The 26308-nt window shown below is 42.6% G+C and overlaps 1 protein-coding gene across 2 annotated transcripts; it reads left to right on the top strand.

The window, feature by feature from the left end:
- Nucleotides 1–241: 241 nt before the first annotated feature.
- dyrk2 (dual-specificity tyrosine-(Y)-phosphorylation regulated kinase 2) lies at nt 242–24573 on the top strand. Of its 2 annotated transcripts, XM_080757349.1 has the most exons (7): nt 242–373; nt 3344–3423; nt 9607–9937; nt 13313–13476; nt 14425–14814; nt 17668–17758; nt 17874–24573. In XM_080757349.1, exons 1-7 carry the CDS (start codon nt 331–333, stop codon nt 18500–18502), a joined length of 1728 nt encoding a protein of 575 aa, XP_080613475.1. In that variant the 5' UTR covers nt 242–330; the 3' UTR covers nt 18503–24573. The 2 variants fall into 2 exon arrangements, with proteins under 2 accessions (XP_080613475.1, XP_080613476.1); XM_080757350.1 differs by lacking the exons at nt 242–373; nt 3344–3423 and adding an exon at nt 3602–3701.
- Nucleotides 24574–26308: the final 1735 nt, after the last annotated feature.

Raw genomic sequence — 26308 nt, 5'->3', positions numbered from 1 at the left:
TTGTCGGTGGATGGATGGATGGATGGATGGATGGATGGATGGATGGATGGATGGATGGATGGATGGATGGATGGATTGACTGACTGACTGACTATTAACTAATATATTTTACTCGGTCTCCGTGGGCAACCAACCAGCCAATCGCAGCGCAGCCGTCTCCCCAGGCTATGGCATCCAGACTCTACCTTTCTATTTGTGGCTGGTCAGGGGAAGGGGGAGGAGTGACCGAAGAGAAGGAGGAGAAGATGGGGGGAGGACGACGAGAGGAGTGGAGGAGGAGGTCTCCTATCTATTTGTGAGCACAGAGGAGACCACAGGAGGAGCGGCGCCATGTTGACCAAGAAACCCCCCTGCTCCGAGCTCCTTCCTACCGGTGAGTCCTGCCTGTCCTCCCCGCCTCAGCCTTCACACAGCCCGGCTACACTGTGTGAGACACACCGCCTCACTCCCGGAACCCCCAAACGTCTCAGCCAGGGCGTCACTAACATTACTAATAAAACACATGGAATGTGTTCACGTAGACGTCCCTTTCCCTTTGGAATTACGTCATTTATGTTTAAAATACGTCATATTTGTCGAGCAACATGCTGATGCTATGTAATAACGTTGTACGTCTGTAGTAACCAGTAAGTGGACACGTAACGTAACATGTGTAATAACATGTATAATTCTATAAACTACTTGAATCTGTGATATTTATATTGCCTGTAAATGTGTCGTATGCGTGTTTTGTCAGTTAAAATGTGTCTTTCGGTGTGGTTTCATGTGTTTTTAGCATTAGCAGCATGCTAATAGGCCCTCGGAGCCTCCGCGTTTCCGGGGGGGTGAGACGATTCAGACTCAGAGGGAACCAGCTAAACTAAACCCCGATACGAACAACAACACACACGCACACACACATAACTAGCTCTAGTCCATAGTAGCTCTAATGCCTTCGTGAATCCTGTCATTACTCATTAGAGCTATCTATGGACCAGAGCTAAGCTATAGCTAATAACCTAAGAAGACTACACCATGTCCACATTCCTTTATCCGTTTATGTTCCCCCTTCAAGATGAATGTATGACAAGGAAAGTTGTACTGATTCATGTACTGATCACGTCTAACCTATTTATTGATCTGTAGTAAGTAGGCTAATACAGGAGTTAAGTACTGTGACACTAGCCCACTGTTGAGCCTGAGGACTAATTATGCAATAATGCAATTATAATAATGATGTCAAATAAACAAAACAGACACATGGTTGGGAGTGGGTTATGGGACTTGGGTCTTTGTCTAGCTCTAGAGCTCCTCGCACAGTACTGTACAATCCTTAGTGTTTGTAATTACTTTAGCTTAGTTTAACCCTTAGTGTGTGCAGTCACTGTGCACTGCATATTCAAGGGTCCATTTGGTTAGATCTCTGAGTTACAAATGGATATGAATATTACAGTGTATGAACCTACAGTAAATCACCTGGGGTAATTGAGTTTATTCTCCTCTCTTGCTATTGGTGTAGATATTTTAACACAAAGGTACAAGGAACTTAAAAAGACATTTAAGCAACACATTCGGAAGCAACCTTCCTGGCATTCCTACTTGCCTCAGACTGTGTTTATTGTTTGTTTATGGAGTTCCTTCAGTCAGTGTGTTTGTCTGTGTATTGTGGCCAGAACCTTCTTGTCAGCCAATGGCAGATTCAGGGAAAACTTTCCTGGCTTCAGTACAGAGGAGTTTATTTTAAGAGTCTGTGGTTCGCTTCTAACATGATTTCTGTCAGTTTTAAGGCCTCTTATATGTTGGAGAATGGACAATAACTAGCCGGCTGGTTTGAGGTTGTGAACCTGTTTGTCATTGTGCAGTTGAAACATTCAGTTGAAGCTCTTCACCTGTAGTAGTATAGTAGTACCCTTCCTGGGGTAGCCTCGGTCCCAGGCTTACTTATCTGCGAAAAGAAAAGCCTGGTCACAACGTAAGGCAGAGAAGCTATCAGCGGACGTATCCTCCGGAATATCCGTCAGATGTATTTCCCCCGGATACGATATTTCCCCGACCAATCACAACACTTGTTTCATTCGCGGAGAATGTAAACTGATTTGCAAAGCATCAACGTAATTTCCTTGGGCAATACTACCGCTAAAATCCCGCAACTTCCGCTGATAGTCTTTTCAGCGTAGGTCTTGCCCAGGGTGCTCCTGGGGTGGAGTTGAGTCTTGGGCGACCCCAGGCAGTCAACTAACCTGAACTTATATCATTTAAGTGCTTAACAAACTAAATTCATGACAATGTCAATTAGCCAGAGAAGCAGGTCATTTAAAGTGGGTTTATCAAATGAAAGGGGAAAAATGAGTCAACTGGTAATTATTCCATAATTTACTTATACTTACTTATTACAAAATAGAACAAAAAACTGCTTTGGGAAATTGTTGGCACTCTGCAGTAATGTAAAGTACGTATTTTGGTACAAACTACAAATCTACAAAATATCATTGTTCGAAAATAGACGATGTATAGTAATGCAAAGTATGCACAAGTCTTTAACCACTTTCAAGCTGGCATCCCTATCTACGAAAATAGCCAATCTACAAGTTCGTATCACACTGTGATGTTACGTGTTGTAAGCTTGTATTTACACGTAGTAGTTGTAAGATGAATTATGTATGGCTTTTGTGGTTAAATGCTGACATTAGTGTTTAAATGCAGAAGCAGTGTTACAGCATACCTCATTACGATGACTGGTTAGTAATGTGATTGCTTTGTCACTCCAACCCATTGAGCTATAAGTAACTTAAGTAAGTAGCCTTTACCATGTGGCCCCATAGGTCAGGAGCCTATCTCCTGTTTCCGTAGGGTGACACAAATTGATGTACAGTAGAAGTATCCCTCCTGGACATGACTAGTATGTGTCACATAGCGATGTTCTGAAAATACCAGTTTCGGAAAAAACTGCAGATACTGCCTGAAATGCTGGTATTGGCAAGTATGCCAACCCATCCCATGTGATTTATTACACGATATGTAATTTACAGTCATCAATTATATTAAAAGTTTCAGTTGATGTTGCACTATTGTTTTATACTCTTACTGTACTATTTACATTATTATTTTACTAACTTGTAGCTGCATGGAATCGGTTCATCTCTGTCGCAGAGACTTACCCCCTTGAGCTATACAGAACCCCTAACCTTGCTTGCTCGACCCGTTGAGAGTTGTTTCGCTAACGGCCAGTCTGGGTTGTCAAACGGGTTTGACTGACACAATGTGATGTGCTTTGAGATAAGATACCTGCTGTCTATGGAGAACAGGAGAAGACGTTATTCGAATGACTAATCTCGTCCTGTTTGTCCGTCCGTCTGCTTGTCAGGTAAAGGGGGTGAGACAGTGTCTCAAGAGGCCTCCCCTGTCAGCCTGCCCCTCCTCCACCACAACAACAATCCTCTGACGGTACGCACACACACACACACACACACACACACACACACACACACACACACACAGGACCGCAATACAGTGTATCAGTAACATTTTGTTGCCAAATTCAGTGGTCGATAATCTTGGAAGCTGATCAGTCAATAGCACATGAAAATGCCATGACCATATCACATTGCATGACTCACTCACTCACTCTAGAGCAGACGTAGAATACGCACATCGACAGGCTGGGTGCTGGGCTAAAAGAAACTTCATGTAGATAGGATGGAGCCCGCACACCACAGGTAAAGGTAAGACTTTCTTTATTTAAATGCTCACTCACTCACTCACTCTCACATTTGTTTGTGTTTACTCAAACACTCAACAATTGTCCATTCATTGTCAATGGGATTTAATGTGTAGGACAAAGTTTGTGCACATACACCAAAAGCTGGACATAGGAGGGGCAAAAATAAATAAAAACAACATATTTGAGACCATTTTTCTTTTTTTACCAAAAATCTGGATTTTAGTTTTTGGCTAAATAGAACAGCCCTAGACTAGTAGACTCGACATCCATTCACACAGTAGACTATACATTAGACTCAACATCCATTCACACAGTAGACTATACATTAGACTCGACATCCATTCACACAGTAGACTATACATTAGACTCAACATCCATTCACACAGTAGACTACATTAGACACTAAATCCATTCACACAGTAGACTACATTAGACACTAAATCCATTCACACAGTAGACTACATTAGACTCGACATCCATTCACGCAGTAGACTATACATTAGACTCAACATCCATTCACACAGTAGACTATACATTAGACTCAACATCCATTCACACAGTAGACTATACATTAGACTCGACATCCATTCACACAGTAGACTACATTAGACACTAAATCCATTCACACAGTAGACTACATTAGACACTAAATCCATTCACACAGTAGACTACATTAGACACTAAATCCATTCACACAGTAGACTACATTAGACTCGACATCCATTCACACAGTAGACTATACATTAGACTCAACATCCATTCACACAGTAGACTATACATTAGACACTAAATCCATTCACACAGTAGACTATACATTAGACTCAACATCCATTCACACAGTAGACTATACATTAGACACTAAATCCATTCACACAGTAGACTATACATTAGACACTAAATCCATTCACACAGTGTTTATATTTATTCAACTTTCAGCATGATCACAGGTTTTAAAAGACAGGTGCCATTAAAAACACTGAATTATTTTGCCGATCACAAATATAAAACTTCAAATCTAAAATAGCCTATCTAAAAATCCAAATGGTGTAAATAGACTATACATTAGACACAAAATCCATTCACACAGTAGAGTACTTACTACACATTAGACACTACATCCACCCAACAGTAGATTCTACATTAGACAGACAGTAGAATATACATTAGTAGAGCAGATAGTGCTCATAGCGTATGTTGAAAAGGTCAGATGTTATCTATCTTAGCAGGTGTGTTCCAGTGTTGATGCTAAGAATAGCATTGAGCACTGCACTGTAAAAGTCTGATTGGTTTATAGCATGGTTGTAAGGACACTGGACACAACCTGACAAATAGTGTTATTATTGCAGTTTTAATCTATTCTGATCTATTTTAATATAATATTAGCGCTGGTGGTAATGAAATACAGACGGATATCCCTTTCTACATGCTTTATTGTTATAATGTAAATGTACATGATAGAAGCAGGCAGACTTATAATAGCATAATTATAATATTAATACTAATGAAGATAATTATAGTTTTAGATGCATTAGATTCCTTCCACTGGGTCAAATATTATTTCAGTATATTAGTGAAATAAAATATGGAGCAGTAACTCTACATGTGTAAATGGACTGAATGTAATGAGAAATGGTGTTTCGAAATATTTTGCATAGCACTCAGGGCAGGGGACATGTAAATGTAATGTTATTAACCATAAACCTATACTGTACTTGTGTAGTGACTGTTTCGGTCTGACTTTGGGGTCTAGTATAGTAAAAGAGTTTTTTTTTACCATACTAACAACACACTAAAGACTAAACCCTAATACTGTCCCAGTCAGTTCCAAATTGGAAAACAAACTAAATGTTTGTTCAAGTTAGACAATGCTTTAGCCTGATAAGAGATGTCACGTACAGTTACAGTAATGTAAAGTCTGTAGTATGACAGACCTGTATGTGTATGTTCTGCTGCATGGAGCATGGAACAAAGTCGTGTGTGTGTGTGTGTGTGTGTGTGTGTGTGTGTGTGTGTGTGTGTGTGTGTGTGTGTGTGTGTGTGTGTGTGTGTGTGTGTGTGTGTGTGTGTGTGTGTGTGTGTGTGTGTGTGTGTGTGTGTGTGTGTGTGTGTGTGTGTGTGTGTGTGTGTGTGTGTGTGTGTGTGTGTGTGTGTGTGTGTGTGTGTGTGTGTGTGTGTGTGTGTGTGTGTGAGACTGATGGTCTAAAATTAGTGTGGCAGCAGGCTGTTTGAGGGGTGATCACACATACTGACACACAGATCTACTGTGTGTGTGTGAGAGAGGACATTTGTGCTACTTGGCCGATATCGGTGTAACCACTTAACCCATTCTGACCTGAGATCAGATTCTAAAAATGTCTTCGATTTAAAAAAAATAGCAGACCTACAAGCTCGTAGGTCTGTGCTTGTAGATCTGCTATTTTTCAATAGCTAAAGCATAACTTAATGCTAACACCAAGGGTTTCCTGCCCAAAATGGGACGGAAATAGCCACTTAATGCACTCCCTGCTGCACACTGCGATGCGACACTGTTTTTACAAATCCATCATTTTGTTAAAATGATAAATTGTAAAAAATAAATAAAAAATGCTTGTCTTTAATGAAATGCTCGTAATGGGGACACCAGATTGAAAGTGGTTTATATGTGAAATGCATCAAGGCACTTAGGTAAAGATTCGGCTGCAATCAACACGGTTAAAACTAGGGATTAAAAATAAAATAAAGACGCTAGAGAAGCTACTTTGTAGTAAGTAGCTATGTCATTTTCTTTGCCGCTAAGGAACTTAGTAGCCAAGCGTGACTGAGGCAGCTTGATGTAGAGCTAGTATCTCCCCTGTATGTGACGCTAGTTATGTGTCAAGGACTTGCCCTCAATCCAGCCCTTGATGTCCCCCCCCCCTCCACACACACACACACACACACACAGGTTTGTAAATACCACACATGTTTTGGGGAAAACATTTTTAACCCTGAATTTTCTTTACCCATAAAATGTCCCTTTCCCCCAATGAGACCTGATCTCCAAAGTGTGTGTGTGTGTGTGTCTGTGTGTCTGTGTGTGTGTGTGTGTGTCTATTTCTATCAGTCATCATGACCTGCTTCTGAACCTACACCTGTTGGAGAGAGAAACACACACACACACACACACACACACACACACACACACACACACACACACACACACACGTGCGCGCCTGGCAAGGCAGGAATAGAACTAGCAGCCTACATGAATAATACAATTAGCACTCAAAACCCCTGCAACCCAGTTCATTCATTAACCCTTGGGCAAGGCGGAGGCAGTACTGGCATAATGGAACGAACACACACACACACACACACACACACACACACACAGCTCTCCATTAACCACTTAAACCCTCTATACTTAGTAAACTAATGCTTAGTTGACCCACTCTTTGGTTCGCTCTTTTTTCCACTCTACACCGAATCTCTTCACTAAAAATAGCAGATATACAAGCTCACAACGTCACATTTGCAACACATTGTTAGCTTGTAGATCTACTATTGTTGGCAAATGTCGCCCCCAGAACAACGATGCTAGGGTTCAAGTGGTTAAAGTAGTTGGATTATATAGCCAGACAAAGCCAGTAAAGGGGTGTGTGTTAAATCTTTAAATCGTCTTTGACCTTAGAGTGACCAAACTAGCACTAACTCCATCCACTTGCTGCAGTATGGAATCAAACAACCGCTGTTGTTGTTCTAGCCTGAGCAAACGCTAGACCTTTCTGGCCTAGATGGGAGGGTCGCGGCTCAGATTTGTGCACACCCTGATTGGTTCACCGATCTGTCCGTCAGCCCCCCCCCCCCCCCCCCCCCAGTGCAGCACTGTTATTGTGTCGACCAGAAGCAGAAACCACTGGTTGCTGGAGTATACCATTCTAACGCTTTTTATCACGGAGTGGAGTGATTTCCACAGTGTCGGCACACGTTGGTTTTTTTCTTAGACGGTGTGGTGGGTTCTTCAGCCATTCTCCTCATTTTCCTCGTATAGCCTCGTTTGAAGTTCCACTGGTAATGATTTCCTCACGGTGTTATTTTGAGGGGTGCACACCACTCAGAGCCCTGACGTCACATCATTTGGAGCGACGCCTACGCGGAAGGGTTGACTCCCACTTTTAGGCCAGTGCAGCCCATGCGTAAATCCAGGCTTTCATTTTTCGTGCAGACGAAATGAAAGCCTGGGTATCGAGGCTATTGTTGTTCCTACGCCAGCGGTTACCCTGGCAGCAGAGATGAATAGCAAAACACATTGGAAAGAGAGACGAGGGACAAAGAGAGGAGATTATGGTACAGGGGAGAGAGAGAGAGATGGTAGAAATTATTTCAGTTTTCAGATCCACTGGTAAAAAGTATAGACCTAAGTGGCCTGTGGTTTGTGGGTAGTAAACTGACTCAGTGTTTTCACTGTTCCGTATAGGCAGGACTGGGCGGCATAGATAAATATCACAATATTATCGACCAAATACCTCAATATCAATATTAGGAAGATAATATATGTATGAGCTCACAATGTATCGCATCGTAGCTTGTAGATCTGCTATATACAATAAAAGCCAGTGTTTTTTTTCATTAGGCCCTGCACAAACTTACAAACCCATTAATTGTGCTGCTGACTAACAGAGTCTAGAGGCCAGAACTAGAGGCGAATGAGGTTGAAGTTGTTTACCAAACTCTAACCATAAGGCCACTGAGCTGGTGTATAACAGTTTACAGTCTATAAATGTATTTAGAACTGTACAACACAGAACGTTTATTTATTTAATTAAGTTTAGAGCTGCTTAACTGATTCTGGCAGCAGGATAAATTTCAGCTCGTTGTGTCAATATCTGTGTTGCCAGGTAACTTATTTGTAACTTAAGTGGTCATTTTGTTAAGTGGTATCTATCTAGTCTTGCGTAACCATTAGCCAGACATTCAGCATGCTCTTAGGCGGAGTAGATGAAGCTGTGAAAGGTCAGTCTAGGCGAGGCATTTTGGTCAGGTGAAACCACTTGACAGAGAGCGCACGAAAACAATGGCCGCGAGGCGCGAGGTTGTGCCACACAAACAAACACGTTACTAAAATATAAATAATCATACTAATATGGGGGGGGACACAACGGAGACAGCGCTTCTTTCACCTGACAAATCTCACTATGTGATAATTTGTTGTTGTTACTTTTGTAGCTTTTTATTATTAGCTTGAGGGAATAATTAAGTTGGCGATTTGTTACATAATATGTAACAAATCGCCAACTTAATTATTCCCAGCTTTATTATTCCCAGTTTCCAGCTGTGTAATATCTATCTTCTTTTATTGGTAGTCAATCATATCAGAACATGTTTAAGTCGTAATCTAGCAGAAATTAACCTTTTTTAGTTTCTAAACCCGCCATGTCAGAACATGTTCAAGTCATAAGCCATATCATCCCTGTCTTTGTTTTTTGAGAACGCAGTGAGCACTAACTATGAGAGCCTGCAGATCATGTCTGTCTGTGTGTCCCCCTTTTGTGCCCATATATGGAGCTGAGTGATTTGTTTGTGATTGATGCAACACACTCCATATTTGGACATATAGCTGCTTTGGGGACTCCTTATATGGTTATGGCTGAGTCATGGTGACATGAGTGTGATGGCGTGGTCCAACTTGTATTCCATTATTAGGCCATTTTGTGGTTGCGTTCGCTTCCCGCGTTTGCGCGTCTTACTTGTCTTTATAGTAATTATCTGAAACCCTGTACTTGTAATTTTGTGGTAAAAGCGCTCAAACTTTCTTCTTTCCTGCCTTGATCTCCTTAACTCTCTTCTTCCGTTTCTTCCCAAAACACGATGGGAACTTTGCACAAAACACGAATTTCACCTACTTTCTAAATTGTGAAACTGTTTCCGATTCTTCTTTCTTTTTGCAGGGAGGTTCTAAAGCTGCCATGTCGGAACACGTTCAGGCGGGGTCGCAGCAGGTCCACGTGACCCAGCTGTTTGAGGAGAACAGCAACAAGCGTCCCGTGCTGACCTCGCAGCCTAACGGGCTCACGCCACGGGGCTCCAGGCCAGGGCTCCCTCTGCCCGAGCGCCAGTCGTCCTCTGATCCCGCCCACTGTCGCCAGGGAAGCAGCACCTCAATCAAGTCGACAGACAGCAAGTCAAAGGCCGCTCCCATGACCCCGGACCAGGCCATGAAGCAGTTTATGTCCAAACTCTCCTCCTTCGAACATCATGAGGTCTTCAGCTACCCTGAAGGTATTGTGTCTGTGTGTCTGTGTGTGTGTGTGTGTGTGTGTGTGTGTGTGTGTGTGTGTGTGTCTGTGTCGTACGATTTGTCACAAACGTTACCGCAGTGAAATTTGTTCTCCGCATTTGACCCATCTCTTGGGAGCGGTGAGCCGCAGCCGTGCCGTGCTTGGGAATCATTAGACTTTTTTGTGGCTTTCGCCTTTATTTTATTTTATTTTTTTATGGAGGGACAGACAGTAGGCTGACAGGAAATGGGGAGAGAGATGGGGGGTGACATGCAGTAGGCCGTCGGGATCGGGAGTCGAACCCGCGGCACACTGCCAGACTGGATTACCAGCCACGGTGCGTGGACCGCTGAAACACGGCCCAGGCCTTGATTAATTGATTTGACACCAAAATGTTACAAAAATAGCAGAGCTACGTACCTGCAAGCTTGTATTTCTGTTCACTGAGTTCCTAGGTTTGTCACGAATCTCACGATCATGACGATTGACAATGAATTGGCATACAAATAATTGAGATGAATCATTTCATTGTTCTTGTCATTGAACACGGAAACATAAAAATTACGTTTCGTTTTGACTTTTAGGCTTTGTACAAAGAAATGACCGGTACCAATAATCGAAATAAATAATGAACTAAATTTACAATCTCACAAAAACATACTGTCCATCTGGTGATTATGCAAAATTATTGCAATTAGCTAAAAATAAATCCTGATCAGGCGATTATGTAATGATTGTGACAGGCTAGCTCTGATCCATAGCTCTAATGCCGTTTAGAGCATTTAGAGCTATGTTACCGTTGACTTCCGGGGCTCGCATAAATGCAGACCAGCCTCTCATCTTTAACGTAAATAAAAATGAAGTTTTTGCTTCTCACCAATACAAAGGCGGTTGTGTCATTAGAAAGCCTGAGCCCCCCCACCACATGTATAAAAGGTACCTTTTGGCCAAAAAGGGATTATTTTTCCACTGCTACTACTGCGCCCTCTACTGATATTGATATTTCACTCCGGTGAAAAAAATCCCTTTCTGGCCAAAAAGTACCTTTTTTATACATTATATAAAGATGAGAGGCTGGTCTGCATTTATGCAAGCCCCGGAAGTCATCGATGGACCAGAGCTAGTGACAGGCCTACCGAGTCACACATAGACATGAACTGCAGCAGCTGTTACACACACACGTGTGGAACACTCACTCGTGCACATGCCCATACAAATGCACACAGCAAGAGCAAACATGAAGGCCTGCACCAAATTGAAGGGTTCCTTGTAGTTGGTCCAATTTAATTGGATAAGTACACATCTGCACTGCTGTCAAAACAGGGTTGATTCCTGGGCTGGGCGGATTTTATTTACACGGTTGAGTCCATTTATAGACATGGCCGACAGCGTTCATACCAACACAGTGCTGCAACTCTCTCCAGTGCTTAAAACAAATGCACGTCTGCAGTGATGTCATGTCACACACAGATGTTATCAATGAATTGTGTGTGGTCATTATTACTATGAAGTTTGTTTGTGTGTTTGGATTAATCTTTTCATGGTAAGCGATAACAGGGAATGAATAAACCTCAGAGCATGTGTAACGGCCAGGAATGGAACTCGGGTCTCCTGTGTGGAAAGCCAACCTCTTATTCACTAGCATAAAGGTTCCCCCTTGGCCGAGGGAGATATTAGGCTTTTGGTCATCAGGCAGAGTCTCTGAGCCACTACTGTGCTACTACACGTGTTTTTATCTGTCCTGGTTTATTTGAGTAATTAATTACCTTATATGTAACTGCTATATAAAATGCTGAGGCCAGAGTTCATACAGGTGAGCACTTCTGGTGCATTCGGTCGGCTCTCGTCGACGTCTAAAGTCACATTTATCAGGTTGAGTTCAGATGGTCATCAGCGACTGGTTGAGTGATGACATCGCCCTTGGCAAGTTGTAAATGGAGGCCTGGTGTAAGTTTGCTGTCAGTGCCATTACGTGTAGGCTGTTAAAATCATTTTCACCCATTGTGATTAATGGAAGTTATATGGGGGCATTATCCTGGGTCATCCACCATGTGCTGTAATGATAGGTCACAACTCGTAAACTCTGATATGACTGATCAGTGATATAAGTGGGAAATGAATGACTTAACAAGTTGACGAGAACAGGCCCTAGCACAGCAATAGTAAGGAGGAGGACAGACTTCTTTGTCCCATGCGTCTTTGTCCAACGAGCAGGCTGCAAATAAGGTCAACAAATGCATGAACAAATACAGTACAATACTGTCCCCTTTATATTTAGTAGTAGGCTGTGTATGAATTCAACAAATGATACATATCAATTGTAAATGGACCATTACAATCTTAACAATTTAGTTAAAGGCCGCCCTACTGTAGTGGTTAGTTAGAGCATATGCCTTTCATGCGGAAGGTTGCAGGGTTCGAACCCTGCGTGGGGTGGATGTCAGCAAGGGCATGCAGTCCCAACAGGTTCCTAACGCCAAATCACATGGGTTCAGATCTGAGTCTCCTGAGGAGGCGTGTCTGAAGCCTGTCCTGGACAGGGTGTCCGGATGTAAAAACAAACGCATACAATCCTAACAATATGGTCCTTATGGCCACCCTAATTAACAGTGGATTGTGCCTTCTACCTGCACTATTCATATGTTTAATTCATCATTTTAATGCCAATAGAAAAATCTGTGACATACACACTATATCTCATTCTAACACGGTAATCCTATAGTATTAGACACTGAGGGCTGTATTTTGCGTGTCTTAAGTACCAGGTTTTATTACCTAACTTGAGTAAACTAAAGACCTGGAGGCGTGATCAATGCCATTTGGCTATTCTGAGTGGCCAAAGAGCATTGATCACGCCTCCAGGTCTTTAGTTTACTCAAGTTAGGTAATAAGACCTGGTACTTAAGACACGCAAAATACAGCCCTGAGTCCTGATGGTGACGGTCCCCAAAGGGCCCCTGATAGCCAAGGGCCCCTGGGCCACTGGCCCAATGGCTAATTTGTACCTGGCCGTTAGCCAAACAAGCTAAAGGTTGCTACATTAAGCCCCCGATTATAGGGAATTAAACGATTACGTCATTTACGTCAAGGGTAATGAGGGATTTTGATTCATTATGTCAATTACGGAGACTAACCATTCCAACCCTCTCTGTCTCTCTCTATGTCTCCAGTGTATGTTATTGGTCCAAATGCCAAAAAGTGCTCAGGTGTGATGGGTGGGGCAAATAACAGTGGCTTTGATGACGACCAGGGGTCATATATCCACGTAGCGCACGACCACGTCATTTCCGTCAAGGGTAATGAGGGAATTTGATTAATTACGTCAATTACGGAGACTAACCATTCCAACCCTCTCTGTCTCTCTCTATGTCTCCAGTGTATTTTATTGGTCCAAATGCCAAAAAGCGCTCAGGTGTGATGGGTGGGGCAAATAACAGTGGCTTTGATGACGACCAGGGGTCATATATCCACGTAGCGCACGACCACATCTCCTACCGCTACGAAGTACTGAAGATCATTGGCAAGGGGAGCTTCGGGCAGGTAAAAATATTACTGCTATTACAGCACCAGTACAATTACTATTAACACTACCACTGCAGCTTGACTACTGTAGCTAACACTACTACTCCTGTATTACTACTTAAACACTACTACTACTACTATAATGTTACTACTATAAGGTGTTGATGTCTCATTTTAGTGGTTAATTTATTTTAAGTCAGGGATTGTATGTAAGATCCAGTGAATAAAAATCGAATCCGCTGATTTCCCCCCCAAAAAATAGCAAATCTACAAGCTTAGAAGTGTGACACTGTGTGAGCTTGTAGATCTGCTATCTTCTCTATTTTCAAGCTACACTGACTGTCATACAAGGAAGTAGAAAAATAGGGCTTAAGTTTAACATATTTTCTTTTGAGCTGTGGTGGTTCCACTAGTTCTGACGAATACTGGACTACTCGCCCCGGTGCTTGCCCGTTTTTCCTCCCGGAATTTTCACCAGTGAGGGGGATAACTTTGTAATATGCTATTGGCTGTTTGTATTCTTTTTGGAAAAATATAAAAAGATACTCCTGTGGAAAGGCTATATTATTTTACTTATATTGACCCTATAAACAATTTAGTATTATTTAGTATGTAAGGTTTTGCCCACTCAAATGGTACCTCGTCAGATAATCCCCACATATCCTACAACAACTTCTGTGAACAGACTTAAATTATAAATAACAGACTTAAATTATATTTGTACTTAGGCTGTCTGCTCTCATGAAAGTTTATAGTTAGAGAAATTAAAAGTCCAGCCGTCTGCTGTCCAGCTGTCTCCCACCCCTCACTGGGGGAAATTCTGGGAGGAAAACAGAAACGGGGCGAGTAGTCTTGTTACCGTTCTGACATTGCGTCACATTCCTTGCTCCCTTTTCTGCTGTTTTTGTCTTTTCTGTCCTCTCTCCCTCACCATTGTCTTCTCCTTTTTTCTCTTCCTGGTTGCAGGTCGTCAAGGCGTTTGATCATAAGACGCACACCCATGTAGCGTTGAAGATGGTTCGCAATGAGAAGCGATTCCACCGGCAGGCGGCCGAGGAGATCCGCATCCTCGAGCACCTCAGGAAACAGGACAAAGACTCGTCCATGAACGTCATCCACATGCTGGAGAACTTCACCTTCAGGAACCACATCTGTATGACCTTTGAACTCCTGAGCATGAACCTGTACGAACTCATTAAGAAAAACAAATTTCAGGGCTTCAGTCTGCCTCTGGTCAGGAAGTTTGCTCACTCCATCCTCCAGTGTCTGGATTCTCTGCACAAGAACCGCATCATCCACTGTGACCTGAAACCTGAAAACATTCTGTTAAAACAGCAGGGACGCAGTGGCATAAAGGTTAGTACTGCTACTTATACCAGTGCTTTCCACGTGTCTGGAATATACTGTACATGGAGAGGTGGGGCTTGTCTGCACAATGTTTTGAGTTGTTGAATACATTAATAATTAATTCATCTATTAATTTAACTGTATTTCCCACCTACCCACGTGAGAAGAGTGAGGTAGAAAGAACACAGGTTTCTAGGCTCTGTCTATGTTTTTTTTAAGAAAAGCTCCAACACCTGTGCATAATGTGAACATGACTGGTACTGCTCCATTCATCCATATTCGCACATGCAGCCAGGTGCTCCCCTTTCAATCTGAAATTAGATGCACAATAAATCCATAATCTTATTCGGAAAGAAATACAAAAATGTATTTCTTCTCTTGTTGCCTCTGGAATTGAGAAAAAGCTTGGATGGTCTCTGCATTGTCTCATTGTTTACTGCAATTGTAAATTCAAAACAAATTAACAGAGAGATGTGTAATTATTGAGGCTTGTGCGTTTATTTATTCGCTACATGTGGTGCTGGCCTTGCTCATGCTTGCGTCGCATTGTTTTAAACTATGTTTGAATACTCGCGTCTGGTGAGTTAACACATGGAAGATTAGTAGTCTAACCTTTTTTCTGCCATGCACATTGGTCAAGTTACAGGTGTGCTGAATAACACTTGTCATGCCAATACCAATACCAATGAGAATAATTACACAATAAGGGCCTTTCTCGGCCCCACCTCTCTCCCTGTGTTTTAGGATCCAAGATGTGGCGGGGTCGACATATGACCTTACTGGGCTGCATTCAAGACACTTGCCTTGTGTCTGACACCTGACTTGTGTCTGAACACAGCTTTGATGGATGTGTTCTGCCCCCTCCCCCCCATCAAACAAAAATGTTTCGTCAAATCATACGGGGTTCCATTGGAAATGCATTGGAGTGGCCATTAAACACAGACACAAGACAAACGCAAGACAGGTGTCTTGAATTTGTGAACCCAGCCCAGTAAGGCCACCCCCTCCTGGTGCAGTGGCCATCTTGGATCCTAAAACACAGGGATAGAGGTGGGGCCGAGAAAGGCCCTTATTAGGATTAAGGAGATTGAGTTGCTTAATCTGGTCTGTGCTTGTAAGTGATCCTCTGTGTCTTCTAGCGCAGGGGTTCTCAACCTGGGGGACGTGACCCCTCAGGGGGGTCGCCAAATTATTTTTGGGGGGGGGGGTCCCGAGCCCAAAATGCTGAGAACCCCTGATCTAGCGTAATAGCAGAGAATTTCACTCTCTCCCTGTTTCTCTTACATCCCATGTCTGATTGTTACATGTAAACGTTCGCTCTGAAAGAATATATATTCAAAGTTTTGTGCCGCATTTTTACGATTTTTAAAAAATAGCTAATGTATAACGTATAATGCTTAGTTAAAACACCAAAAGGGGTTCCCGTCTAGACTGGGTTAATAACAACAGCTGTACGGGGCTACACGGTAGTGGGTACGGTCGCCCCTATTCCATCTCGCCCACCCACTTTTTTCCGCCGAATTCTTTATTTTGTTTTACTGAGAATAAGGTTAGAAATACGTTTAGGGTTAGGCATAGTTTTACTGGGGTTAAGTTTAGGAATAGGGTTAGGTCTAACCGTTTAAGCATAATTTACTTGGGTTACTTTAGGAATACCAGGCCATGCAGTTCCGCCGGCTGTACGCCTGAGGCGAGTTGGTAAAAGGGCGAGTTGTTTGGTATTCGGCTACAGGGAGCTTCTTTGGGTTTCCACAGATTATTCTGGCACAGGCACCACTTTTCCCCCTAGAGGGCTAGCATTTGTGTTAAATAACCACTTAAGCTCACCATCCCTGTTCTGGGGGGAACATTTGTCAAACAGCCGATCTACAACCTGACAAACAAGCTGCATTAGGAGCTTGTTGATCGGCTATTTGCGACAAAGATTTGGTGTGAATGGAATCGGTACAGAGTAGACCACAGAGCCCTCGAGCCCTGGGGGACCCGGCTCAAGTAACTTAGTATATACTAGGTTTAAGTGGTTAAACTAGACACCAGGATTTCCCAAACATCTCAGAAAAGAGCTTGGGTTTCCAAAACACTTGCACATTGCCAGAACATATTTGAGATCCCAGACCCAGGGTTTCCTCACACACCCCCTGAACACTTTATATGAATGAGTGCCTTGGAATTTTCTTAAGTTCACCTGTTGTTTCACACTTAGATGTCAGCCCACTACTACAAGGGAAAGAACTTAAATGTTTACCTCCTATTGAACCCTCTCCAATGAGCACCTGTTTTCAGTTTCGGATAACTACGGCCCGTGCATCGCTTCCTCTTTTCTCTATTCAACTTTATATGCACGTCGTACAAAACGTCTGTGGTGGGTTTTTTGTAGCATGGTATTGCAGTTCACCTTCGTTTCTCATGTAGCGTCCGGTATGGGGACCTTTCTTTTAAATGGTCCCCTATTAGCTAGTCGGCAAAACCGGTTTCACCTATCGGCCGTGTGGCGGCAATAATTCAGCATTAATTTTGAAAATGTATTACCGGTAGTCTGCTTATTAAAGAGCTGTTACTGACACACTAGTTTTTCTAAAGTCGTAACTTTAACTTGGTTGCTTTCCTGTATTTTTGCTTTCACATTTATTTTATGTCTTTGAATGCAATCTCGAAAGCACCTTGAATTGACTTTGAATATATCAATGTGTGCCTTCATATGTAGAAATAACACCATCTTTCCCTAATTCATCACAATATTTTCTGCTGAAAATGCAGTCATTCAGTGAACACAAGAGCCCTGCTAACACTAACAGCTGCTGGGACTGCCTAGATAAACAGACATCATTCATCACCATCTGTCTCTCTCTCTCTTGTCTCTAGGTGATAGATTTTGGCTCGAGTTGCTATGAACACCAGAGGGTTTACACCTACATCCAATCCAGGTTTTACAGAGCACCAGAGGTTATACTTGGTGAGGGACTCATCCTGTGGTGGAATAATGACTGAAAAACAAGCTTTTACACACTTGACACACTGACATCTCCTCTTTTCTAATTTCACCTCCTGTCTCCTCTTCCTCTCCCCAGGTTCTAGGTATGGTATGCCCATAGATATGTGGTCCTTGGGTTGTATCCTAGCAGAGTTGCTAACGGGCTACCCTCTGTTGCCGGGTGAAGATGAGGCCGACCAGTTGGCGTGCATCATGGAGCTACTGGGCATGCCCAGTCAGAAGCTGCTGGACGCCTCCAAGCGGGCTAAGAACTTTGTGTCATCTAAAGGGTTTCCTCGTTACTGTTCGGTCACCACCCTGCCGGACGGCTCTGTGGTTGTGAACGCCGGACGCTCCAGGAGAGGGAAGGTTCGCGGGCCGCCGGCCAGCAGAGAGTGGAGCACGGCCCTGAAGGGTTGCGATGACCCTCTGTTCCTGGACTTCATCAAACAGTGTCTGGACTGGGACCCCGCGACCCGTATGAGCCCTGGACACGCCCTCCGACACCCCTGGCTCAGACGACGACTCCCCAAACCCCCCGCAGGCACCTCGTCCTCTTCATCAGCCGAGAAAACCACCACCTCCTCCTCCTCTTCCTCTAAACGAGAGGGAGGCATTTCCTTACCGCCTCATTCTTCCTCCAAGGCCAGGACGAACCTAGCTAACATCACCGATGCTAACGGAAATATCCAGACCAGGACAGTTCTACCCAAACTGGTCAGCTGAGACTGGACACTGGGAGGGACTGGGTCTGTTTTCAGTCAGGCAGAAAACTGAAGAGAAACCAGTTTGGTTTTATGAACCCATTTTGGATTGGGTTTGAAACCTGGCTGTGGGGATTGACCAGTTGGTGTTTAGACAGCCTGTGCTTTGACAGAACCAACAACCATCATCCAGTGGATATTACCAGTTGCACCAGGACAAAACCAGTTGTCTTGTGGTGTCTTCTACTGGCCCGGAAGACACCACCTTGATTGGGTGAGAACTGGACAGTCTGCGTGAACTGGTTTGTGGTGTGTTCAGATAACCTGAAGTGGTGAGACAAGTGAGTCTCACTTGTAACCTGCCTGTTGAGCTCCGACAATCTCAGTCCATACACATACACACACGCACACGCACACACACGCACCCTGATATGGTGTGATTAATATGGTGCTGACAAGGGACTCATTGAAAACCAGGTGTTACACCTCGATGGTCATTGTTTTGCAGGATGTAGCAGTGCAAAGCAACAAGGCAGATGCACCAACAGAAGTGTGCTAGAGCCAGTGCGATGGCTGCGCTGTTTACTCTGTGCCATCGTGGATTGGATACCAATCAGTTCTAATCTATTTAGACATTGCATATAGTATTTGAATGTTGATATATGAAACAGTTTTGGTTAAGAAAGGTTACTTAACATTCAGTGTATCCGTGGCTTGCAGAAATGTATGTTCTTCTGGCGACCATGATGCAACAGTAGCATTTCATGGAAGGAGCAAAGATTCAAGTGTATCTTAAACAAAATAGATAAGTAGGGCTAATGTCTCCCATATGGTTTAACTTTGGGGTTATGGCAAAGATTAGCTTAATAAACAACATTTAGATCACGGTTTTGCTAGCGTATCCAAAAAGTAACAATATGACTCAACCTGAGCCACGGAGAAGGGGACAATGCTTTAGCTGGCTAGCTGTGAGCAGCAAGCATAAGCTGGCTAACCGTTAGTATACTATCTGTAGCTACCTGATTGGTAATGTGGTGTGCTAGCTGTTAGCTGGCTAAATATCACCTGGCCAGCTAAATCTGTCTTATGTGCACATTAGTTGTAGCTATCTACTTATGAATAACTGCCTCTTTAAGTTGTAAGTTTGTAGCTATAACGGTCACCTATAATAGTCCATTAGCCTGTTAGCTGTCTGTTATTGCCATTGGGGTGCATACATTTGTTAGACATACTAACAGTCTGACAGGCATTAGTACGACAACACCGTAGCTCCCGACATGCGCTGCCGGTTACAACTAAACTGCTGCGGGTTAAAACTCAAATGTGGCTCCCAACATGCGCGGCAGGTTAAAACTAACCAGTGGCGGGTTAAAACTAACCTGTGGCTCCCGACATGCGTAGCAGGTTACAACTAACTAAAATCAACCCGTGGCTTCCTGTGAGGTTGGGTTTTGGGTAGGGTGTCGTACTCATGACTGTTAGTACGTCAAACCTAACACATGCACCCATTGCCATTGAGATGGCTAGCTTTTAACCTGCTAACCCTTGGCCTATACTGTTGCTAGTGGTCTGTTATTTATCTGCAGACAATTAGTTCATAGCCTGTTAGCCATAACTTGTTAGCTGTACACTGCCCAGCCTTAAAAAGCTCAGGACCACAGTAGAACACTGGTCTGAGATCAGATCTGTGAAGAATAGGAGGTGTAAAATGACTGTTGTTTTCCTCGTTCAACCACAGAGGATGAGCCAGCATTACTATACCGCTGATAGAATCCTGAATGGAACCAGGGCATTGTTGGAGGAAATGTTGATTTTAAAAACAAAGGAAAAACGGTTACATGAATGTTTGCCATGTACTGTAGGAGGAGTAAGTCGAAGTGGCTTATTGTCGGTATCAACAGAGCAACAAGGGCGTCGATCTCCCTTCAAGGCGCTAGACCAGGGAGATTCCTGTGGTGGAGCGCCACACTTACCGTCAGCTCTCAGTACTTAACTGAGTCGACAGTGCCCAGAACTTTGGAACTCAAAGAAGAGTGATCTGCCGACTGAGCTACCCGGGCACAGGAGGACAGGATTGATGATTAATAGGTCAAAGGTGCAGGGTGTTAATTGCCTCCTGCGTGGACAGCAACCAGTCACACGTGTAGAAGCACATAACCAACATATATAGCACAATGCTAGCCACATGGTGTTACCGTGGTAACAGCCAGTTGTTAAAGAGTAATGAAACACGAAAGTACTGAAACACGAAATTATGTAAACCTTATTATAAGCTGGTAACGCATGTCAAGCCTAGTCTGTTATCAACAACTTTATTGTACAAACCTGTGTGTTTCATCAAGATCATATAATGTGATATGAAGGTCATGAGCCGAAACACATCGTTTTTTACAATACTGCAAACGTTGGTGGACATGTCTTTGTGTTGCAATTTTGGAGTGCATGTAAGGAGACTAGTGGCTGGCAGCAAAGCATTTGATTTGGTTAGAATGGATTTAATCCAATCGAGTGCATCTCTGCCGGGCCATTGCGTCTGCGAGCAAGTGCACCCAGTGTTTGTGTCACCATGTAAATACAATAACAGCACTGCTGTTTTTTGTCACAGATTCCTCTGTGACTAACACAAATTACATTGACAGATTAGCCTTTAGCTTCCCAGGCTTTTCTGTCGTCTCATCTGTATATTATTTTCTCCCCCCCACTGTCAATACACCTAACAGCAGCATGCCAACAGTGCATGTCATTGCGATGCGGTTTGGTTAGTGTAACATGCCATCACAGATATTCCTGTTTTTAACCTTTTTAATCCTGTTTACTTGCACAGAATTGATTTTCAAATTTGCAGAACCAAATGCATTCTGTACAAGTTAGAAAAGGAATGCAGTTTTTACTTTACAATCATGGAATGATGGTATATGTATTACGGGGTGGTTGGCAACCCTCATAGTTAGTGGATGCAGGCTGAAAGTGTGTTTCATTACTCTTTATTTTATTTTACCAAGGAAGTCCGTTTGAGAAAAATCTCTTTGACAAGAGAGGCCTTTAATGTGAATAGGACAGTTGGTGGTAGTACAAGGGTGAGGAGGAGGCATTTTGTGACATGGCTGGTGGAGGATATGATAATATAAAACATATATTTACTAAAATATTTCCATATACTTGAAGTTTATCGAATATCTGTGTGAAGTTTCTGGAATGTTCTAGAACAGTGCTCACCACACACAACTCGCACAATAAGTAGTAGTCCTGGGTTTCTTAGGATCGCAAACGTTGAAAGGTGGAGGTATGCAGTGTCCCGTCAAAATAAACGAATAAAGTAAGGTTGGCTAGGAAATAGCGGATTGAGTCTGTGGATCAGGAGTGTGGGCGGAGTGGATTAGAAAGGTGGAGTTGGCGGTGGATGTTAACAGTGGAGTGGTCTAGAAGAAGTATAGAGCATGTGATGTACCACGCGGGAAACCTACGCATAAAAAAACCTCCTCGGCTGCCCCTTGGAGGAGATGTATTGATGTCATAATAACCTGTGAATAATGACTCCCATGACGGGGATACAGCAGAGGTTTGTGCTGCTCGTGCACTATACCAGCGGACGGTTCCCTGGTTCCTTTTTCTGGATCGAGGTGCACAAAAGCTCAACAGTGTGCGCGTGCCGGGCCATCCATCTCAGATGGGTGGCGTGAGTGCCGTGCATTTTCGGACCACATTTTGTTTTAATGATCAATCGATTGTGTTCCGGCTTGATTCAATGGAACTGGCATACCGGTAGTATACTTTCAAGGGAATATTTATCGGTATGACAATGACAATTCATTTTTCAAGGTTAAAAAGAAAATATCATGACATTTTTTACATTAATCTTGTAATATTATGGTTATATTATCATTCAAATCTTAGTATTTTGCCAATTATTTGGGGGCCCATTTGCAATATCCTCACGGCCCTCCAGTGAGCCCCGACCCACATTTTGGGAATTGCCGGGGTAAGGGGTCACCTGTATTGATTTTCTATCTGTTTTTTAATGTTGGTTTTTGATTGATGGATTGTTTCTGTGTTTTATTGTGAACTGACAAAGATGAGCGTTGACTAATGTGCCTTTGGTTTAACAATGCCATACTGGCCTAAGCCCAAATACACCAACTGCACCTAAATGCACCTATGTACACCCAACTACATATAAATACACATACACACATACTGTAACTACACCTAAACACGCAACTACACTATCGGTGGCCCACTGGCTCAGTGGTTAGAACTTTGGCCTCGGAGTTCAAACCAACTGGGGTCTTTTTGTGTGTCGTTTGCATGTTCTCCCTTGTGTTCATGTGGGCTTCCTCCCACATCAAAAACATACATGCTAGGGACAGACTCCTGCCAAAGCCCTAGAGCAAGGCACTGGGCCTTTGAGCAGGAGCTGGTCCCTGGCACTGAACATTGGCTGCACATTCCCCCCGACCCTAATAGTTCAGGTGGGGTCAAATTGTACTTGTATCAAAATAGATATATGAAACTCAACTACTCCCCACTGATACAGTGGCACAACATACAGACATATCGGTCAACTGTTGCTACATGTTGCCTAGACACAGGTTGATTGATTCCAAGCGTGACAATGGAGTTAAGCAAAAAAGCAGATCAACACTAGCATCCTGCTAGCTGCACTGATGTTTCTCTATGGTGAAGCTTAGCTAACACTAGCCTATTGATGCTAGCATCGTGCTAGCCGCACTGATGTTTCTCTATGGTGAAGCCAACACTAGCCACTAACAGCTAGCATGATGCTGGCTGCAGTGAGGTGACTGAGGTCTCTGAATCATGCAACTTAGCTGCACTAGCTGCTAACATTTGCATTAGTGTGGTTTGACGCTCTTACAGTATAGAGACCAGTGTTTTTCATATGGTACCTCAGATTGCTCTGACTTTATTATTCATAACTGTTTGTTGTAGTAGTAGTTGTGTAGTTCTAGTAATCTTGTCATACTTGTGATTGTAATAACTCAGCAGGGCATTTGGTTAACTTTACCAAAGTGCATTCCTTTATGACTGAAGAGCTAGCTGCCATTGTCAATCAGACTGACGGACAGACAAGGACAAGATAGGGACAATTAAGCTGACACAAAAAAATCTAAAAGTTAAGAAAATAGTGTTTAGAGACTAAGAAGTGTGTGTGTGTGTGTGTGTGTGTGTGTGTGTGTGTGTGTGTGTGTGTGTGTGTGTGTGTGTGTGTGAGAGAGAGAGAGACTAAAGAGGCTGCTTACAAACTGTTTTGTGGAATGTTCTCTCTGTTTAAATGGAGAAACCACCGTATCAAATTTCGTTTGGTGGCAGATTGTTTACACAGACAGAACTTAATGTTGTGATGTTAGTAAGCCGATTAAAATAAAGATGCCAAGGATAGGACAAGTGACATAACAGTCATTGCTGTGTGGCCTGTTTGCTGTCTTAAGTGCCCCACGAGGATCAAGCATTTCCACCTGGTAATGCTTTGTGACATCTCTGACAAATCCTTGGTGTCTTTATTCTAGGTTAGTTAGTAAATGGTTTGATATCTGGGTTAACATGATTGCTTTCTGGCTAGTTGGCTGCTTATCTAGTTACGGTAGCTTGTTCTCAAAGTAACGGCTTGTTTTCTAGATGGCAGGTTAACAAGTTAGCTGGCAAACTAGTTAGCCATGTGCAAGGTTAGTTAAAAGGTTACCTGGCTCAGCTGGCTGGCTTTTAACTTGGACTTTGGAGCAACGTGTCTGCTTCAGAAAGTTTGAAACTAAGCATCACAGTGAACATGTGTTAACCTGCGCTGTGTATAAATGTGATATTTGCTCTAGATTTTATTTGTAAATAATGTTGGACAAATGTTTTAATAATTATTTTTTGTGTTATCTTTGTTTTTCTCTTTTTTTTAAATCCGCTGCTGTGCCACGCTGCGGTTGTAGTGGGGTTCAAACCCACGGCCAGTTTTACAGTACGTACTGTATCTATTGTACAGAACACATGAAGTCAACACTTTTCTAGTGATCCTTTTGTTAAATTTTATTGTTGTGGCCAGGGGAAAACAAATTATAATATTATTATTATTAAAACAGTTTTATTGTTGATCTTCAGTTGGTGAATCTTTCTTTCACAGACATAAAGCATAAAAGGTTTTGTTCTGTTCCACACTTCACTCACAGTCACAATAAGTACAAAGACCAGATCAGTAATATCACTGTAAATTAATAGTTACATTTATTGCAGTTTACACAAAATGACTAATCAGACCTTAAACTTTAAAGCATGAAAACAACACCAATGATACATACATTATGCACCAACATGTAAAACATGTTATTTTGTTAATTCCTTCTTAATGAATTGTATCTTGTGTTGTAAATTGAGTTGACAGCTGCATCATGTCTGGTCTGACTGGTCGCTCTACATAGCAGACTGCGCGTGTAATAAACACACACACACACACACACACACACAGGTGGTGTGGTGTGATGTAACCCGGGTAGATCAGGTTACAGGTGGATTTCAGAAAGCATTTACCAGCTGACGGGAGGGAGACAGAACAGAGGAAGACAAATGAAGTATTTATAGAGACAAACAGCAGGACAGCTGAGAAGATCACAGTAGAATCCGCACTGTTAATTTAACTTGGGACTCGGAGTGTACAATTGCGGGCACGTTTGGTTACGTTCGTAAAGTCTTGAGTTGCAAATGGCACAAATGGAATTACTTACATTAATACATCAAGATTATTGTAAGCATGCATCAAGATTATTTTAAAATCTGTCTAATTGCAAAATAAATGCAAGGTTAGGTCAATGTCTTGAACTTGCAAAAACATTTTATAATCTGTTAATGAACAAATATGTTTTGGGTCCTTACACTTTTTTAAATTTTATTTATTTATTTGGCTTCCTGTCTAAGGACCGAAACATTGAATTATGTTCACAAGTTCAAGATAGTGTGTGGTATATATAACTCTTAATTTGTGTTTGGACAACTCTCTTTAAAGGCCGGGGGGCACCAAGAAGAAAAAAGCTTAGTTTAAGGTTAATGAAAGATTAATTGATCTAGGCTTTTTTCGATTAAATTTTTTTAAAACCAAGATTAAAAGGATGGTTTAAAACTAAATCTGATTCCTAGTGAAAACAAGTTTAGAGTTTGGTGCAATTTAAAAAGCTTAATCCTTGTTGGTGCAACCATGCAGGCCTGCTTCGGACTTTCAAAATGAAAACCAGGATTGTGCTGGTAGCTGACTGGATAGTGCCCTCGGGTTTAATTTCAGCTAGAGACCCATGCCCTTCCTGTCTCTGTCCTCAGCTTCCTGTCTCTAGTGTCCTCCTCCTGGCTATGACTGGTCATCCAAGACAAAAAAAAATAAAGACATGTCATCTCCTGTTTAGGCTACGGTGTAATGGAAGAGTGAAAGTGAACACAGCTTCTGAACGATTCTTTTTATCTCCTTGTTCACTGAACTAAACTTTTTAAACAAGCCACTCAATTTTCTCCAGAGACACATCTGGAGAAATTTGTTCCAGCAAGACACTTTTGCTAGATTTAGCAGTGCACCAGTAAACATAGGACGTTTGTGTACCATTTGTGTACCATTCCACCTCCATCTTTCTATCTTTGCTGTCATCTCTCTACGGTCCTCTTCCTGTTTCTACTAAGACTCTTAAGTCTAAGTAGCCTATATACTTTCCCCAAGTATCTCTACTATCCTCTAGACTAGAGTCTTCAGTTCCTAGGCTGTTTCCCACAGTGGATCGGGACCGATGTTTATGGGCCGCGAGTAAATTTCACCTACCTACAAGCATGACCTTGTAGATCTGCTATTTTC

Source organism: Protomyctophum bolini, assembly GCF_963924005.1.
Source record: "Protomyctophum bolini genome assembly, chromosome: 23".
Classification (NCBI taxonomy): Eukaryota; Metazoa; Chordata; class Actinopteri; order Myctophiformes; family Myctophidae; genus Protomyctophum; species Protomyctophum bolini.
This window is presented reverse-complemented; position numbering and strand designations above follow the sequence as displayed.